Source organism: Myotis myotis, unplaced genomic scaffold (assembly GCF_014108235.1).
Source record: "Myotis myotis isolate mMyoMyo1 unplaced genomic scaffold, mMyoMyo1.p scaffold_m19_p_16, whole genome shotgun sequence".
In the NCBI taxonomy this organism is placed as follows: domain Eukaryota; kingdom Metazoa; phylum Chordata; class Mammalia; order Chiroptera; family Vespertilionidae; genus Myotis; species Myotis myotis.
Window position 1 is genome coordinate 51669084 of NW_023416320.1, and position 19187 is coordinate 51688270.

The 19187-nt window shown below is 44.5% G+C and overlaps 1 protein-coding gene across 1 annotated transcript in view; it reads left to right on the forward strand.

The window, feature by feature from the left end:
- CNBD1 (cyclic nucleotide binding domain containing 1) overlaps window positions 1-19187 on the forward strand; it is a 209708-nt gene that overhangs the window by 164542 nt on the left and 25979 nt on the right. The window contains exon 11 of the mRNA XM_036337501.1: window positions 7284-7351. Coding sequence (XP_036193394.1) covers window positions 7284-7351 — 68 coding nt within the window. The remainder of the gene's footprint in view (window positions 1-7283; window positions 7352-19187) is intronic.

Genomic DNA, 19187 nt, shown 5'->3' on the forward strand with positions numbered 1-19187 from the left:
CCTCCATTTATACTATTTTATTGTTAATTAGATGCCCTGTGCACAAAAATTTGTGCACCCGGGGGGGGGGTTCCTCAGCCAGGCCTGTGTCCTCTCGCAGTCTGGGATCCCTCGGGGGATGACCACCTGCTGGCTTAGTCCTGCTCCCTGGGGGAATGGGCCTAAGCTGGCAGTCAGACATCCCTCTGGCAGCCCGGCAGCCCTCGGGGGATGTCCACTTGCCAGCGGGGAGCAGGCCTAAGCTGCAGTCGGACGTCCTTAGTGCTGCTGTGGAGGTGGGAGAGGCTCCCACCACCACCACTGTACCAGCAGTCAGCAGCCTGGCTTGTGGCTGAGCAGAGATCCCCCTGTAGGAGTGCACTGACCACAAGGGGGCAGCTCCTGCATGGGTGAAGGCTGGCTGGTTTGCCCTGAAGGGTGTCCTGGATCAGGGTGGGGGTCTCGCTGAAGTGCCTGGCCAGCCTGGGTGAGGGGCTGAGGGCCGTTTACAGACTGGCCACAACCTCTTCAGGGTGGGGGTCCATGCTGGAGTGCCTGGCCAGCCTGGGTGAGTGGCTGATGGCTGTTTGCAGGCTGGCCACAGCCCCTTCAGGATAGGGGTGCCTGGCCAGCCTGGGTGAGGGGCTGATGGCTGTTTGCAGGCTGGCCACAGCCCCTTCAGTGCGGGGTCCCCGCTGGGGTGCCTGACCAGTCTGGGTGAGGGGCTGAGGGCCTTTTTCAGGCTGGCTACACCCCCTTCAGGGTGGGGAGTCTTGCTGGGGTGCCTGGCCAGTCTGGGTGAGGGGCTAATGGCTGTTTGCAGGCTGGTGAAGCCCGCCCCCCCCCCCCAGTGGGGACCCTCAACCCATGAGGGTGTGGCCAGCCTGGGTGAGGGGCTGATGGCTTTTCAGGCTGGCCATGGCCCCCAGCCACCCAAGCTTCCAGCGGAGGCTGGCTGGAAGCAGGTATCTGGGATTTATTTGTTTTCTATAATTGAAACTTTGTTGCCTTGAGCAGAGGCCACAGCCAGCCAGGGCAGGCAAGAAGCTTGGCTTCCTCCATCGCCGGGGCAACCAAGCCTCCTGCTTGCTCCAGCTCCGTGGCTGCCGACTGCCATCTTGGTTGGGTTAATTTGCATATAGTTGCTCTGATTGGCTGGTGGGCATGGCTTGGGGCATGGTGAAGGTATAGTCAATTTGCATGTTTCTCTTTTATTAGATTAGATGATATAATTACCTTTTGATTTTTATTAGAAGATTAGTGGCCTAGTGCACGAATTCATGCACATTGAAAGGCAATTAATTAGAAGAAATATTTCAATATTGCTATTCACCCTTCACCTCTATAATAGAAGTGTAAACCAGATTCACAATCAACAATAACAGGTTGAAACACACACATGTGATTGGCGCCAGAGAGAGTTTTATATGTATCTTGCATGTGCGAGTCAACTTAGCCTTTTATAGATATAGAATAAACTTGCTTAATCTGCTTTCTGATTTAGCTGAACTTTTTCCAGCCCAGTGAAGCACCCCAACTTCTCTTTCAGGTAATTGTCAGCAACACAGCAGTAAATATCAAGCAGATTATGATTGTAGATCACACAGGGAGAACAAAGGGTAAAATATTAAACTGTAGCAGTGTTTGACTAAATTCTGTGCAGTGAGAAAACCTGAAGTCATTTTCAAGGTCCACCATTTTTTACTTCTTTTCAGTCGGATCAAGTTTCTAAGCTTTCTAAATCTCCGTTTTCTGGATAATGAAAAGAAAATAGGATTCCGCCAAGTCTCCTATCTACCTACTCCAGGACTTCTGTGAGGATCAAACAAGATGAGGGAAAATGCTTCACAGATACTTGGTTACAGTGTGAAATGCTTGCACCTGGCTATAAAGCGAGTCGTGTTCCTGGGCTGAAGAAACTGCAAGGAGGCTAGTCGCTAGGGAGAGGAAGCTGGGCGTTGCTATGTGATGTCAGTACCCGGACAGTGGACACTTAGCATATTAGCCTTATTTATAGAGAGATATTAACTATTTACTAAAATGTCTTCCTAAGGCATGTTTTCATAGATCGGTGAATCATAGTTCTTATGAAGTGCTTATGGTATAATCTTAACATCTAGATGATGCTTGAATCTCTGTATTTTTTTGTTTTATTTTTATTTCCTCTGTTGTGTGGGAATCGATCTCATGTTCTGACGCCTGGTAATTTATGATTGAACCCTAACCATTGCGTCAAAATATGGCAGTCATTCCCATGTCTGGACAACGCCGCTTCCTCCAGAGATGGTTCACCTTGCGCATTTCAGACTCACGCCCAAGCCCAGCACTGGGACTGCGCACGGGTTAAGCTGGGTTAAACCCGGTGTCTTTTTGGAGACTGGCCTGGCTCAGCTAGGCCTTCCACCTTGAGTGCAACCTTCAGGTTCTGCCATGCTAACCAGACTCCTGCCCGGGCCCTGCCCTCCTCCTGCCAGGCCTGCCCGCCCTGGGCCCCCAGAAGGTTTACAGTCTCTCCATCCTCACAGGCCCTCCTGCCTCTTCCTCAGCCGCCAGCGCTGCCCTGCGCAGGGATCAGCAAATGCCAGGAGGGAAGAGAATGGCACCAGGGACAGTCTCCTTGCAGCGTTTCCCTTTCAGTCTGAGATTTTATTTCCTCCAATCGTGGTTTTCCTGGTAACTTCCTGAAACCTCCGAGGGACTTCATACATTTTTCCAGCTCCTCCAGCTGCTGCCTTCAGTCGAGATGGTCTGACACCAGCTGGTCCATCACAACCAAAGCCAAGTCCCAGTGCGCAGTCCTGTGAGGTCAGAGCCTGCGCCACAGGAATCGGGCAAGAAGTAACTCAGCTCACGCTGGCACCGCTTCCTTCCTGCCTACGTGGCGTGGACTGTTCCCACCTTTCCCCGGGAGGATGTGTTTCAGGCCGGCATTGTCCTTGTCAGAAACATCTTCCCGATTTATTCCCAAGTGACCAGGACTTTCCGTGCTCACCCAACAACGCAGGACGGCCAGCTCCGCTCCTGGGCTCCACGGAGACGCCTCGAAGCCTCGCGGAGGACGCAGCGGCTTTCGCTCGCTGTCTGCTCCCTTCATACTGCCCACGGTTTCCATGTCTCATTTTAAGTATTTTCATCACTAGTCTCTCCAGCACTAGAACATATAGGCATCTAAGGCCGGACTGTCTCATTTGCCCTCATTTCTGACATGGAGTTGAAGCTAAACATGTTTACTGAGCGAATAAATAACTGAATTCCTTACAACTCCACCGCTAGCTTGTAACTCACTGAAAATGCCCAGTCTTGTTCTGTGAAACGAGGCGGTGAGGACATGAGTGGACATGGAAGGGGACATGAGGGGGACCCTAGCCCAGGGCCTGAGGCCAGCACTGCCCCCCTCCTGATCTGATTTAATTCTTGGGCCCAGGTTCAGGGTCTGCTGTATGTTCTGCAGGTCCTTCTCAGGCGTTCATCCTTTCCTTTAGTCGGTTTGAATGTACACTATTACAATTAAATGAGGTGAGTAATAAACTACACCACTTTTTAAATTCTGTTATTCCAAGAAGCTTGTATGCATTTTCAAGATATGAAGCTACATCATGATTTTCTATTAATACAATTTTTAAAAAGACTATATAAGATTGGTACGTAGTTTTACTGATGTCATGCAGAGTGTTTTGAAATTGACATCTTTACCTCAAAAATGTTAGTGGACGCTTCATATTGCCCAATATTGAAAAGGAGAGAATATGGAGATTACATAAGCCTGCAGAGGAAGAATGAACAGGACAGCTTGCTAGCTGAGTGGGTCGGCATGAAGTGCCATGGCCCCACATTTACTATATTCATACTTATAAACATGTTATTTAGAATGCTTATGGAGCTGGTAAAAAAGAGCTAAGTAAAAGGGTAATGCTATTTATTGTTAAAAGAAGCAAGCTACTCAGTGGTGGTCAGCAAGGACTCGGGCTCTTTCTGTCTCTCCTCACAGGTGCCCAGGGTGTTGGCCCAAGTCCCCAGCCTTGTCTTTTCATGCATCCGAGATGCTGCTGTGGACCCGGGGGTGAAGCTCCGCCTCGTCCAAAACACAGAGGGCAGTGCCCTTCCTGGGTTGCTTTTAAGATCTGAAATCTAGATTTCCCCCCCAAACTCCCCACCCCTCACACTTCCTCAGAAATCCCATTGCTAAAGTTTCTGGTGAGTTCTAACAATGGCCAAGCAGACGGGATATTCCCTCTATCCTCAAATGTGCCATTTGGATGAAAACTTACAACAACTTTAGGTTTGGTCACAGGCTTATGCCTTAGGAACATAGAGACCTGAAACAAAAAACACCCAAATACCTGGTATTTTTAGCCTCTGTTATGAAACGTGAGTCTGGCCAGGGATAAGGACATGGCTTCGGGGTAGATAACCACTAATGTTTGCCACATGTTAAGTTTTAAACAATTTCCAGTTTCTGATGATGAAGTTAGACATTATGCAAAGTAGATTAAGTGATTATACTTAAATTCTCTGTGATGATTTAGGTGTCTTTGAATATGAATTTAGGAAGAAGTATCAATGACTCAATTTTTTTTTGAGTCAATTTTTTTTAAATTAAATCTTTATTGTTCAGATTATTACATTTGTTCCTCTTTTTTCTCCCCACAACTCCCCTCCACCCAGTTCCCACCCCACCCTCCGCCCTCACTCCCCACCCACTGTCCTCATCCTTAGGTGCAAGATTTTTGTCCAGTCTCTTCCCGCATCTCCCACACCACCCCCCCCAAGAAGTCAGTCCATTGCCTTTGTATGTCTCTGATTCTATTATAATCACCAGTTCATTCTGTTCATCAGATTATTTATTCACTTGATTCTTAGATTCACTTGTTGATAGATGCATATTTGTTGTTCATAATTTGTATCTTTACCTTTTTCTTCTTCTTCCTCTTCTTAAAGGATACCTTTCAGCATTTCATATAATACTGGTTTGGTGGTGATGAACTCCTTTAGCTTTTCCTTATCTGTGAAGCTCTTTATCTGGCCTTTAATTCTGAATGATAGCTTTGCTGGATAAAGTAATCTTGGTTGTAGGTTCTTGGCATTCATCACTTTGAATATTTCTTGCCACTCCCTTCTGGCCTGAAAAGTTTCTGTTGAGAAATCAGCTGACAGTCGTATGGGTATTCCCTTGTAGGTAACTGAGTTTCTTTCTCTTGCTGCTTTTAAGATTCTCTCTTTGTCTTTTGCTCTTGGCATTTTAATTATGATGTGTCTTGGTGTGGTCTTCTTTGGATTCCTTTTGTTTGGGGTTCTCTGTGCTTCTTGGACCTGTAAATCTATTTCTTTCACCAGGTAGGGGAAGTTTTCTGTCATTATTTCTTCAAATAGGTTTTCAATATCTTGGTCTCTCTCATCTTCTGGCATCCCTATAATTCGGATGTTGGTACACTTGAAGATGTCCCAGAGGCTCCTTACACTATCTTAGTATTTTCGGATTCTTTTTTCATTTTGCATTTCCGGTTGGGTGTTTTTTGCTTCTTCACATTTCAAATCTTTGACTTGATTCTTGCGCTCCTCTGGTCTGCTGTTGGGAGTCTGTATAATATTCTTTATTTCAGTCAGTGTATGCTTAATTTCTAGTTGGTCCTTTATCACAACATCGAGGGTCTCATTAGATTTCTTGTACATCTCATTAAATTTATCGGCAGTCTCTAGTAGACTCTTGAAAGACCTCAAAAGTGTGGTTTTGAACTCTATATCCAGCAGTTTTCTTTCCTCCAGTTCTGTCATTTGTGTCCTGTTTCTTTGTCTAGGCATTTTTTATGCTTCGCTGTGTCGATAGAGTGGCTTTCTGTGCTAAGTGTCCCAATTACCTGAGGTAGACACTCTTGGTGCACCCCCTTGTGGTCTTTGTGCGCAGTCTTGTTGTAGCTAAGCCTTGATTGTTGTAGGTAACATGGGGAGGGATTTGACCTCCAGGCCAATTGGCTGTGAGAATCAGCTGTGTCTGCAGTGGGAGAACTTCTGTCCTGGATCTCTAGGGCAGTGCTAATCTAGCCTCTGCCTGAGGCTAACCAGAAAATGCCTCCCTGCTAGGCTTGGGTGGGGCGTGTCCCAGGGGATCAACAGGGTGGGTGGAGCGAGCAGTTATGGCTGCTCTCAGTCCCGTCCCCAGAGGCTCTGCCTCTCAGTGTCCCAGCAACCACTGCAAACCTTGGAGAGAAAGCTGCCCTCAAGTTCTGACTGATGCCAGACAGTCCCACTTCTCCCGTTTCAGTCTGGGTCCCCAGAGACTCACTGGGAACTGGAGCTCAGAGCCTGAGACTCCCTCCCGATTGAAACAGACAACTGCGCCCTCAGCCTCCAGCCTCCACACGCACCCCCGCACCTTTGTATTTTACTTCTGCACTGCTCTGAGTCTCTGTATGCTTTTCTCTTTCCTTCTAGTTGTAGAATTTTCCCTCAGCCAGCCTTCCTGTGGTTCTGGGTGATGTCCGTTCCATCATTTAGTTGTATTTTTGAAGTGGTTGTGCAAGGCAGCAATCTCCGGTGTTTACCTATGCCGCCATCTTGGTTTCTTCCAATGAATCAATTTTATAATTAGTGGAAATTCAAATTCATCTTCTATATCAAAATATTGATAAAGAGAAGACTAGCAACTTTTCTCCTTTTTGCCTATTTTTATTACTTTGTTATTTATTTATTTGTTATTTTTAAATATTTTTATTGATTTCAGAGAGGAAGAAAGAGGGAGAGAGATGGAACATCAATGATGAGAACCATTGATTGGCTTCCTCCTGCATGCCCCCTACTGGAGACTGAGTCTGCAACCCGGGCATGTGCCCTAGAGCAGAATCGAACCTAGGACCCTTCAGTCCGCAGGTGGCTAGGGCTATTTTTAAAATATTTATTGTTGAAAGTATTACATAGATCTCCCTTTTTCCCTCATTGACCTCTTCTAGCCCACTCCCGTCCCCCCCACCAGACCCCCACCACTCTATTATCTGTGTCCATGGGTTATGCATATATGCATACAAGTTCATTGGTTGATTTCTTCCCACCCACTCTTCCCTGACTTCCCTCTGAGGTTCAACAGTCTGTTTATGCTTCTATGTCTCTGGTCTATTTTGTTAATTTATTTTGTTCATTAGGTTACACAAACGAGTGAGATCATGTGATATTTATCTTTCTCTGACTGGCTGATTTCACTTAGCATAATACTTTCCAGGTCCATCCATGCTGTTGCAAATGATGAATTCTTTCTTTTTTATTTCTGTGTAGTATTGATGAGATTCTAAATATTTTCTTTGGCTTTCCTCTAGAATTAGATCCAGTGACCCAGAAACTTATGCTCCAAACAGCTAAACCAACTTTTGGTCATATCACAGATGTAAGTAAAATGTTCAAATTATAGTAAGTATCACATTCATGGCAATTAAATGCAAGCCTCTATTATATTTTAATTTTATTAGCAATACAATAATATTATCCACTCTCTAGAATATAGTGGAATAGGATACTTGTAAAAAGTTCATACAATGGCCCTAGCCAGTTTTGCTCAGTGAGTAGAGCGGCCTGAGGACCAAAGATTTCCAGGTTTTATTCCAGTTAAGGGCACATATTTCAGTTGCAGGCTCCTTCCTGGCCTGAGCCCTGGTCAGGGCATATGCAGGAGGCTAACCAATTGATGTGTTTCTCTCACATCAGCGTTTCTCTCTCTCTTCCACTCTCTCTAAAAATCAATGGAAAAATATCCTCTGGCGAGAATTAAAAAAAAAAAAAGAAAAGTTCTTACAATGCTCCATCTACCTATATTTGTGTTTTAATGTTACTTACAGTAATATTTTTGATAACATAGAGATTTGTAACAGACTACAAAAACTTTCATAGCCCATCTCAACAAAAGTATACCATGTAATCAGCCTTACATAGAAGAGTTCCATCTAGTTTTTTCTTCTAGGACTTCTCTACTTTTAGATCTTATGTCTTAGTCTTTAATCCATTTTGAGTTGATTTTTGTGTATAGTGTAGGATAAGAGTCCAATTTCGTTCTTTTGCATGCTGGCAATATGTGCAACATGGTGGAACCTTGAGGACCTTACACTAAATAAAATAAGCTAGTCATATAAAGACAAATAGTGCATGACCCCACTTATATGCGGTGTATGAACTAAGCTCATGAAAGAAAAGAATAGAACTGTGCTGCGAGGGGCTGGAGGAGAGGAAATGGTAAAATCTCAGCAAGGAAGAAGAACGTGTTCCAGAGGTCTTCTGTGCAGCCTCGTGTCTGTGGATAACAGCACAGTATTGTACACAGAAATCTGTTATGAGGGTTAAATGTTTTTTTTTGTTTGTTTGTTTTATAAAATTCAAGCAATAAATATTTTATTTCTAGAATTCTGTTATTATTATTAAGGCATTTGGTGAACACAATGACAAGTATTTTTTTCTAAAGAATCAAGATTGGATTAATATGCAATAGGATAGGAATAAATAAATAATAAATGCCCGTGTGACTCACAAATACTCCAGCTTGCTGAAAGTTACTTCACCCATGTTTTTATGCGTTATATATTTTTTATATATAAGGAAATATCCAGCCCAAAAAGTTGTTAGCAGAGAATGGACTACCTAAAAAGTGATCAACAATGATGGAAAAAGATTGCTTAACTGGATGAATGGGGTGCCACAATATTCCTGCGTGTAATGAACATTATAGCTTTGTTACTTTATCACTTATATAAGTTTAAAATTTTAGTCCCGGTGACATTTTTCTTCATTGTTAGTTATTTTTTTCCTTTTTTTTTTTTTTTTTATTGCTTAAAGTATTACAAAGGGTATTACATATGTGTCCATTTTATCCCCCCGCCCTAGACAGTCCCCTAGCCTCCCCTATCCCCCAATGTCTTATGTCCACTGGTTATGCTTATATGCATGCATACAAGTCCTTTAGTTGATCTCTTACTCCCCTACCTCCTGCCCCACAACCCTCCCCGGCCTTCCTGCTGCAGTTTGACAATCTGTTTGAGGCAGCTCTGCCTCTGTATCTATTATTGTTCAAAAGTTTATAATGGTCTCTATTATCCATGAATGAGTGAGATCATGTGGTATTTTTCCTTCATTGACTGGCTTATTTCACTTAGCATAATGCTCTCCAGTTCCATCCATGACGTTGCAAATGGTAAGAGTTCCTTCCTTTTTAGAGCAGCATAGTATTCCATCGTGTAGATGTACCACAGTTTTCTAATCCATTCATCTACTGATGGGCACTTAGGCTGTTTCCAGATCTTAGCTATGGTGAATTGTGCTGCTATGAACATAGGGGTGCATATATCCTTTCTGATTGGTGTTTCTGGTTTCTTGGGATATATTCCTAGAAGTGGGATCACAGGGTCAAATGGGAGTTCCATTTTCAGTTTTTTAAGGAAACTCCATACTGTCTTCCATAGTGGCTGCACCAGTCTGCATTCCCACCAGCAGTGCACAAGTGTTCCTTTTTCTCCACATCCTCTCCAGCACTTGTCGTTTGTTGATTTGTTGATGATAGCCAGTCTGACAGGTGTGAGATGGTACCTCATTGTTGTTTTGATTTGCATCTCTCGGATGATTAGTGACTTTGAGCATGTTTTCATATGTCTCTTGGCTTTCTGAATGTCCTCTTTTGAAAGGTGTCTATTTAGGTCCTTTGCCCATTTTTTGATTGGATTGTTTATCTTCCTTTTGTTAAGTTGTATGAGTTCCCTATAAATTTTGGAGATTAGGCCCTTATCAGATATGACATTGGCAAATATGTTTTCCCACACAGTGGGTTTTCTCGTTGTTTTGTTCATGGTTTCTTTTGCTGTGCAGAAGCTTTTTATTTTGATGTAGTCCCATTTGTTCATTTTCTCTTTCGTTTCAAGTGCCCTAGGAGCTGTATCAGTGAAGAAATTGCTTCGGCATATGTCTGAGATTTTGTTGCCTTTGGATTCTTCTAGAATTTTTATGGTTTCCTGTCGTACATTTAAGTCCTTTATCCATTTTGAGTTTATTTTTGTGTATGGTGTAAGTTGGTGGTCTAGTTTCATTTTCTTGCATATATCTGTCCAATTTTCCCAACACCATTTATTGAAGAGACTATCTTGGCTCCATTGTATGTTCTTGCCTCCTTTGTCAAATATTAATTGAGCATATTGGTTCGGGCCGATTTCTGGGCTCTCTATTCTATTCCATTGATCTATATGCCTATTCTTGTGCCAGTACCAGGCAGTTTTGAGAACAGTGGCTTTGTAATACATCTTGATATCTGGTATTGAGATCCCACCTACTTTGGTCTTTTTCAGGATTGCTGCAGCTATTCGGGGTCTTTTTTTATTCCAGATGAATTTTTGGAGAGTTCGTTCTAGATCTCTGAAGTATGCCTTTGGTATTTTAATGGGAAGTGCGTTGAATTTATAGATTGCTTTGGGTAGTATGGACATTTTAATGATGTTGATTCTACCAATCCATGAACACGGTATGTTCTTCCATCTGTTTATGTCTTCCTCTATATCTTTTTTCAACGTCCTGTAGTTTTCTGAGTAGAGGTCTTTTACCTCTTTAGTTAAGTTTATTCCTAGGTAGCTTAATTTTTTTGGTGCGATGGTAAACGGGATTGTTTTTATAATCTCTCTTTCTGAAAGTTCACTATTGGTGTATAGAAATGCCTCGGATTTCTTGGGGTTAATTTTGTATCCTGCTACATTGCCAAATTCATGTATTAAGTCCAGTAGCTTTTTGATGGAGTCTCTAGGGTTTTGTATGTATAATATCATGTCGTCTGCAAATAAGGACAGTTTTACTTCCTCTTTTCCAATTTGGATGCCTTTTATTTCTTCTTCTTGCCGAATTGCAATGGCTAACACTTCCAGTACTATGTTGAACAGGAGTGGTGAGAGGGGGCATCCCTGTCTTATTCCTGTTCTTAGGGGAAATGGTGTTAGTTTTTGTCCATTGAGTATGATGTTGGCTGTGGGCCTGTCATATATGGCTTTTATTATGTTGAGGTATGATCCTTCTACTCCCACCTTGCTGAGAGCTTTTATCAAAAATGGGTGTTGAATTTTGTCAAATGCTTTTTCTGCATCAATTGATATGACCATGTGGTTTTTTTCTTTCAATTTGTTTATGTGATGTATCACGTTTATTGATTTGCGGATATTGTACCATCCTTGCATCCCTGGGATAAATCCTACTTGGTCATGGTGTATGATCCTTCTGATGTACTGCTGGATCCGATTTGCTAAGATTTTGTTGAGGATTTTGGCATCTATGTTCATGAGGGATATTGGCCTGTAATTCTCTTTCATTGTGTTGTCTTTACCTGGTTTTGGTATTAGGGTGATGCTGGCTTCATAGAATGAGCTTGGAAGTGTTCCTTCCTCTTGAATTTTTTGTAGTAGTCTGAGGAGGATAGGTTTTAGTTCTTCCTTGAATGTTTGGTAAAACTCCCCTGTGAAGCCGTCTGGTCCTGGGCTTTTGTTTGCTGGAAGCATTTTGATGACTGCTTCAATTTCTTCCATAGTTATTGGCCTGTTGAGATTTTTAGATTCTTCCTGATTGAGTTTTGGAATGTTGTATTTTTCTAGGAATTTGTCCATTTCCTCCAGGTTGTCTAGTTTGTTGGAGTAGAGCTGTCCATAGTATTTTTTAACAATCATTTGTATTTCTGTGGGGTCTGTTGTTATTTCGCCTCTATCGTTTCTGATTTTGTTTATTTGGGTCCTCTCTCTTTGCTTCTTGGTGAGTCTGGCTAGAGGTTTGTCAATCTTGTTTATCCTTTCAAAGAACCAGCTCTTGGTTTCATTGATTTTCTGTATTGTTTTTTTGGTCTCTATGTCATTTATTTCTGCTCTAATCTTTATTATCTCCTTCCTTCTGCTCACTCTGGGGTTTTCTTGTTGCTCTCTTTCTAATTCTTTGAGTTGTAGAGTTAGATGATTTACTACCATTTTTTCTTGTTTGTTGAGATAGGCCTGTAGAGCTATAAACTTCCCTCTCAGGACTGCTTTCATTGTGTCCCATAGGTTTTGGATTGTTGTGTTTTCATTGTCATTAGTTTCCAGGATGTTTTGAATTTCTTCTTTGATTTCATTGGTAACCCAATCAATATTTAATAGCATGCTATTCAGCTTCCAGGTGTTTGAGTATTTTGGGTTGTTTTTATTGTAGTTTATTTCTAATATTATGCCATCGTGGTCTGCGAAGACGCTTTTTATGATTTCAATTTTCTTGAATTTGGGGATACTTTGCTTGTGACCCAATATATGGTCTATTTTTGAATATGTCCTATGAGCATTTGAGTAGAATGTATATTCCCTGGCTTTCAGGTGAAGTGTTCTGAAGATGTCTATTAAGTCCATCTGATCTAGTGAGTCATTTTGGATTGCTGTATCTTTGCTGATTATTTGTCTAGAGGACTTATCCAGTGCTGTCAGTGGTGTATTAAAGTCCCCTACTATGATTGTATTGTTGTCGACCTCTCCTTTGATATCTTCCAGGAGTTTTTTTATGAATTTGGGTGCTCCTGCATTGGGTGCATATATGTTTACCAGGATTATATCTTCTTGTTGTATTGATCCCTTTAGTATTATGAAGTGGCCTTCCTTATCTCTTGTTATGGCCTTCACTTTGAGGTCTATTTTGTCCGATATAAGTATTGCTACCCCAGCTTTCTTTTCCTTTCCATTTGCCTGAAAGATATTTTTCCATCCTTTCACTTTCAGTCTGTGTGAGTCCCTTCTAATGAGGTGGGTTTCTTGTAGACAGCAGATGTATGGGTCATGTTTTTTTATCCATTCAGCCACTCGATGTCTTTTGTTTGGAGCATTTAGTCCGTTTACGTTTAAAGTTATTATTGAAAGGTACTTGTTTGTAGGCATTTCTGTTTTTGTGTGGCTGTTTTCTTTCTGAGCTTTTTATTTCTTATTTTTATACCAGTCCCTTTAGCATTCCTTGCATTGCTGGCTTGGTGGTGATAAACTCCCTTAGCCTTTTTTTGTCTGTGAAGCTTCTTATTTCCCCTTCAAGTTTGAATGATAGCCTTGCTGGATAGCGTATTCTTGGATTTAGTCCTTTGCTTTGCATCACTTTGTAAATTTCCGTCCATTCTTTTCTGGCCTGATGTGTTTCTGTTGAGAAATCATTTGACAATCTAATGGGAGATCCCTTGTATGTAACTTTCCATCTCTCTCTTGCAGCCTGTAAGATTCTCTCTTTGTCCTGCACATTTGCCATGGTAATTATGATGTGTCTTGGTGTGGGTCTTTTTGGGTTCACCTTGTTTGGGACTCTCTGGGCTTGTGTGACTTTTTTCTTCTCCACCTCAGGGAAGTTTTCTGATATTATTTCTTCTAATAGGTTTTCTAATCCTTGTTAATCCTTCTGTTGTTCTGGTACCCCTATAATTCGTATGTTGTTTCGTTTCATGTTGTCCCAAAGCTCCCTTAGGCTCTCCTCCTGTCTTTTCATTTTTTTCTCCAATTGCAGTATGTTTTGGGTGTGTTTTGCTTCCTTGTCTTCTAAATCACTAATTCGGTCCTCCGCTTCTCCTAGTCTACTGTTGATACTTTCAATGGAGTTTTTCATTGCAGCTATATCACTCTTCATTTCTTCTTGGGTCTTACTTAAGTTGTTGATTTTTTCATCTGTTTCTTCTAGCTTCTTCCATATGTTATCGATTTTTTCATCTGTTTCTTCTTGCTTCTTGGAGAGGTTGTCGATTTTTTCCTCCATCCGGTTTATGCACTCTAGGACCCTTATTCTGAATTCTTTTTCTGTCATGTTGCATGCCTCTGTATTACTTAGCTGCTTTTCTGGAGAGTCCTCCTTCTCTTTCCTTTGGGGGTTTCTTTGTCTACCCATGTTTGATCTCGCTGACATATCTAGACATTGTGTCATTCAGTGGCTGCTCCCTTGGTGGCAGTGACTCCTTGGTCTGTGGTTGCTCTTCGGGTGGTTGCGGTAGCAGCTGCTCTTCTGTTGGCAGCAGCTCCTCTGGTGGGTGCTGTTCACAGCTGTGGTGGCTCTTCTGGCTGGTGGGGCAAGGTTTCACGTACAGCTGCTGTTCCTCAGCAGAGGGTGTGGTGCTCAGGAGGTTGCTGTTGCTTGGATCTGCTGCGTTGATTTAAAGGCACAAAATACAACACAACAAGGCACCATGTACCAGGCACTATACACAAATATATTCACGATATGAATAACCCCAAATAAAGGTGACCACCTGAATTAAGAGAATTAGGGGATAAGGAAGAAGGAAGAGAAAAAGAGAAAAGAGAAAAAAGAAAAGAAAATTAGGGACCAAAAAAAGGAGTGCAAAAATGAAATTGGGAAAAAGGGGGGGGGAAATAAAAGCGAGAAAAGAAAGAAAAGAAAAAAAAAGAGCGAAAAGAGAGAATGAAGTGGAAGAGGGGAAGAGACTTTTTTATATGAGGAGAATACTCCTATAGAACAGCCATTAATCCCAACAAATTCCAGTAACAGCTCCCTGGAGATGAATGCAAACTAGAAACAACCAATAATATAACGATGAAAATAGAATGGAGAACACTAATCCCAAAATAAAATAAAGAGAAAATAAAATGGCACTTAAAAAAAAATGGTAAAATGGTAGCAGTAATAATACTGGTTAAAAATAAGAAGGTAGTAATTAAAAGGGTAAAATCAGGTGATGGAAAAAAGAAGAAAAGAAAAAAAAAAGAAAAAAAATTGGTTTCTTAGTTAAAAGGTGGAAAAAGAAAAAAAAATATTGCAGTAGTGAAGGTCCTTCGGTTCTTCTATTCTTCAGGTGGCTCGCCTTAGACCTGCCAGGTATTCAGGAGAGTGTTGAGTTTCCCTGCGATACACTGTTCCTCTGTGTTGTAAACCACAGTCCTTATTTTAAAGCAAGCCGCATTTGTTTCCCAGACTGCCTTATTTTGTGTTTAGCAAAGAGTCAGTTTGTGGGTCAGCCTCTGGGTGGCAGTGTTCTGGGGTTGGCCTCTGAGGCTATAGGGCCTCTCTGTCCAGTGGAAGTTCACTGCCCAGAGCTGGCTGCGTAAGAGTTACCAGTGCTGTGTTGTTGCTGGGATTGAAAATCCCTCTATAGGCCAGACCCTGTTAACTCCCAGGGACTGATCAGGTTATTTTAATCCTTGATCTCCTACAGGGTGGAATCTGGGTGTGGCTGTGCTCCTTGCCTGGGGGCTGGGGGGAGGAGTCTCACTCTCCGGAAAGAATGGCTGCCTCAGCCCTGGGCTCAGGGGTGTCTCAGCACTCAATTCACTGCCACCTCTCCCTGTCCCCCTTCTCTCCTCAGTCTCTCCCCAGATTCCACTCCTCCGCACACTCTCCCTCTCTTCAGTACAGGTGAGTGTCTGTATCCGAAATGTCCCATGAACAGGGTTCAGTGAAAACAAACAAACAAACGCCGGCCGCGGAAACGGGGAAGGCTTGGTTTCTGTAAGCTTCTTCTCTTACCGGGACTGCATGGTCTGGTCAGCTCTTCAGGCTGCCCCCTTTAGGCTCGGTCCTCTGTGATCACAGACCCAGCTCTCAATTCCCCTGGCAGCGCCAGGAATCCCGCGGTTCTCCTTTCCCCCATCAGGGGCTGTGCCAGTCCCAAGGGACGCGGCTGTCTGCCACGCGGTCTCCCTCCGACTCTCTGGGCTCAGAGGTCTGGCAAACTTTCCTGCCCAAATCCCTGGTTTTTTTTACCTTTCCAGGGGAGTTCTGCTCTTCCCGGCTGCAAACCGTCTCGCCAGCTGAGGAATTTCGCCAATTCGGGGTGGATGTTACTAGTTTCAGCTGCTCACTCCATTTGCTCAGGGACACGACCTGGGACGCGTCTGCCTATACCGCCGCCATCTTCTAGGAATCCTTCGGGTTAAATGTTTTTACCACAAAAAAAACCCAACAAAAGTCTTACATTTTTAAGAACAGTATAAACATTTAAATAGGTATTTAAAAGCTGTGAATCACTTTTTCGTTTTAGCATGTCCTTTTTAAGTTAGCAAAATATTTCTCATAGTTGCAATAAATATACCTTATGCCAATTCCAATAAAACATATTCATATCATGCTCTAGAATGCATAGAAGACCATCATGAATGAGATCATGTTAGCATATTTAGTGAGTTCATGCTAAAATAGTGAATGACTTGAACAAGTACTGTGAAGAAAACCTTGAACAAGTTTACGGTATAATAAAGAACATGAAGAAAGTTCAAATCACTCACATTCCAGAAGACCGGGGAAGGCCAGAGGGCCTGGTGGGATGACTCTACATGGGAAAGGAAGGCGGGGCCCAGGGCCGCGAGCCTGGGGTGGGCGTTTGTAAAGGTGGCACCGTGATGTGTGCTATGACCAAGTCCAAGGAAAGAGGAAATGGGCTGACAGTTTATCCAAACAGTGTCTTTCAAGACCAGATCCCTGAAGGTTTGCAGAGTGGTGCGGGGTGCCAGTCCTCCCGTGTCCCCCACAGACTCTCCGTGAGATCCACAGGGGCCACGCTCAGGCTCTTGGTGCTTTCTCATGGTGGAGCCTGAACTCCTGCTGAGTCCCTCATGCAGAGCAAAGCGGGCAGAAGTCCCCGGGGATGACATCTGGGTTGTGTTTTGGGATTCGTGCAGGAAGGGGCAGGCCTCAGCCCGAATGGGTGAACTCATCCTGAGGAACCGAGACCAGAGCCTTTCCTCCCTGCGGGAGCCGAGGTCACAAGCCTGGCAGCCGCTGGCCTGTGGCTTCCTAGAAGAGGGACGTTTTGAGACAAGCATTTGCCAAGTGCACATTTAATACTGAGTGACGCCGAGGGCTCACTGTGGTGAGTGAGGGATGAGAAATGTTATCCTGAGCTTGGACGCCGGAGATGGATACGGGACTGACACAACAGGAAGCCACTTTCTTAAGCTCCTGAACGCTGCCAGGATGGTAACGAGGTGCCCGTGCCGGCTGTCGCCTGCGAGGTGTCATCCCTGGAGAAAGGGCGCTGTGGAGTGCCTGGTCCTCAGTCAAGCATTGGAATGACTTGCTGAGGTCAAAAGCTACACGGAAACAGAGGAACGTGAGGGCGTAATGCCAGTCACACGAGCAGACGCTTTGATTGTGGTTAGAATACGCGCCCAGACGCCCGGGAGAGCAGGTGTAAAGTAGAGAAACGAGAGAGTAGAAACCTCTTAGCAGGGCCAGTGCTGGCACTGCCTGAGGTGGGCGGTCTCTGTGCTGCTGGCAGTGTATTGTAAGGAGGAAAGTAACTGAGATTAAGACACAAGATTCAGATCTTAAGTCAAAGAGACAGGTAATGAGAGACTCCTGCACACACCTTAAAGTGGAGACGTTGTAACAAGACTTCTGATAAGACGCTGCATCGTCACCTACAGAGCAATGTGCACACCAGCCGGGGAAGGCCCTGAGTTCAAGAGCAGACTTTCCCCCCGGGCATCGTTTTCAGCAGGGCTGGTTCCGGAGGAAGAGGTGAGAGGTCCTGAAGCCGCCCTCCGTGGGTGACACAGAGCAGGGGGCTTGAAGCATCCACTGTCCGTTCAGAGTGGCCCATCTGTGAATTGCTAACCTGAGCTCGGCCCCCTGAGGCCTAAGTGATGGGCACAGGACACTGGCCCCAAACTTGCCCTGGGCACCGAGCTGCCCACTAATTGAATTCTGGCTGGTGGTCCTCCCTCGAGCTCCCGTGACCCCTGAGACGAGAAGCAGACTGGAAAGAAAGCAGACTTCCCAGGCCTGCAGGAAGCAGAAACAAAGCCGTTCATGGGGGTGTTGGGGCAGGAACTCTGTTGGGTCGTAGAGAAGTTCTGCTCCTGGCCCGAGGGGCTTGCAGTCAGGCAGCGATGCCCCTGGGCTGTGGAGGAGCCAGGAAGATGCTCCTGGAGGTGGCACTGGCCCCAAGGAGGCCCTGTGGGGGGAGGCCCTCTGGGGGGAGGTGCTGCGTTCCCCTCGAAACCTCCCTCGGAAGCAGTAATGACGGCGCGTCCCGTGAACTCGGGTGCAGGGTCTGAGCTCTGCTGACACGCGTGTGACTTTGCCCGACTCGACTGGGAGGGACGACCAGAGTCCAGAGAAGAGGCTGCTCACAGCTAAGCCGTGGGCCGGGCCAGGGACACCAGCCCCAAAGGGGCCGTCGAGGAGGCGCCTATGTCCCTGGTGGGAGAGAAGTGAAGTTGCCGTCGGTGGAGCCCTGGGCACAGCAAGGAAACCTGGTGCTACCCAACGTTTACAGAACTCCGGCTTTTAGGGAGATGGAGATATTTCTGTTTGGGAAACATATAAATGAGCAAGAGGAAGTGCAGGGAAGGGCTGGAACAGCCATGAGCGGGTGCGGAGGTCGGGAGGCGTGTCTGGGGGACCTGATCCTAACGGGGATGTGAAGTTTCCGAGGAACAGACATTCACCAGGCAGCACCGAAAGCACATGGGCCAAGGAGGAAATCCCAGGTGGGAAGTATGGCCACAGGGAGACAGAAGGAAACACATTTCTAATTAAACTCTGAGCTGTGTGCAAGGCAGCTTTCAAGCAAACGTTGTTTTCCTTTAAAACCTTCACTTCCTCACTGATGCCTCCGAGGGGATCTGTTTCTGCTGAGTGGAAGGAGGTGCTGAGCCCAGCGCCCAGGGCGGGCGAGAGCAGGTGCGCGCGCAAAGGCAGACACGTGTGGAACCATGCGGCACAGAAAACAAAACCCACTCAGGGCTCCAGTGCAGGTACTCATTTCAAATTCTGATTTTGTCCCTATGTTGTTACTGCCACTGCTTCAGACAGAGGCTTCTCTTCCTCTACTTTGCACAAGCTTACATCATTTTGTTAACGAATTGTGGAAGAATGTATATCTGAATATAACACTTGCATCATTTAAGTTAATTCACGCTCATCAGCATTTTCCCACAGACCTGGAATTATTTTGACTAGTTTATAAAAACTAGGAGGTTTAGACACAGCTCAGTAGTCCTTTCATGATTATTGGAATTTTTAAAATATAGATATTTTTATTGATCTCAGAGAGAAAGGGAGAGCGAGAGAGAGATAGAAACATCAATGATGAGAGAGAATCATGGATCAGCTGCCTCCTACATGCCCCACACTAGGGATCGAGCCTGCGCCCCGGGCATGTGCCCTGATCGGGAATCAAACCCTGACTCCAGGTTCATAGGTCAGCACTTAACCACTGAGCCAGGCCGGCCGAGCATGGTTGTTAGAATTTTAAACAAAGCCGAACTCTTGAG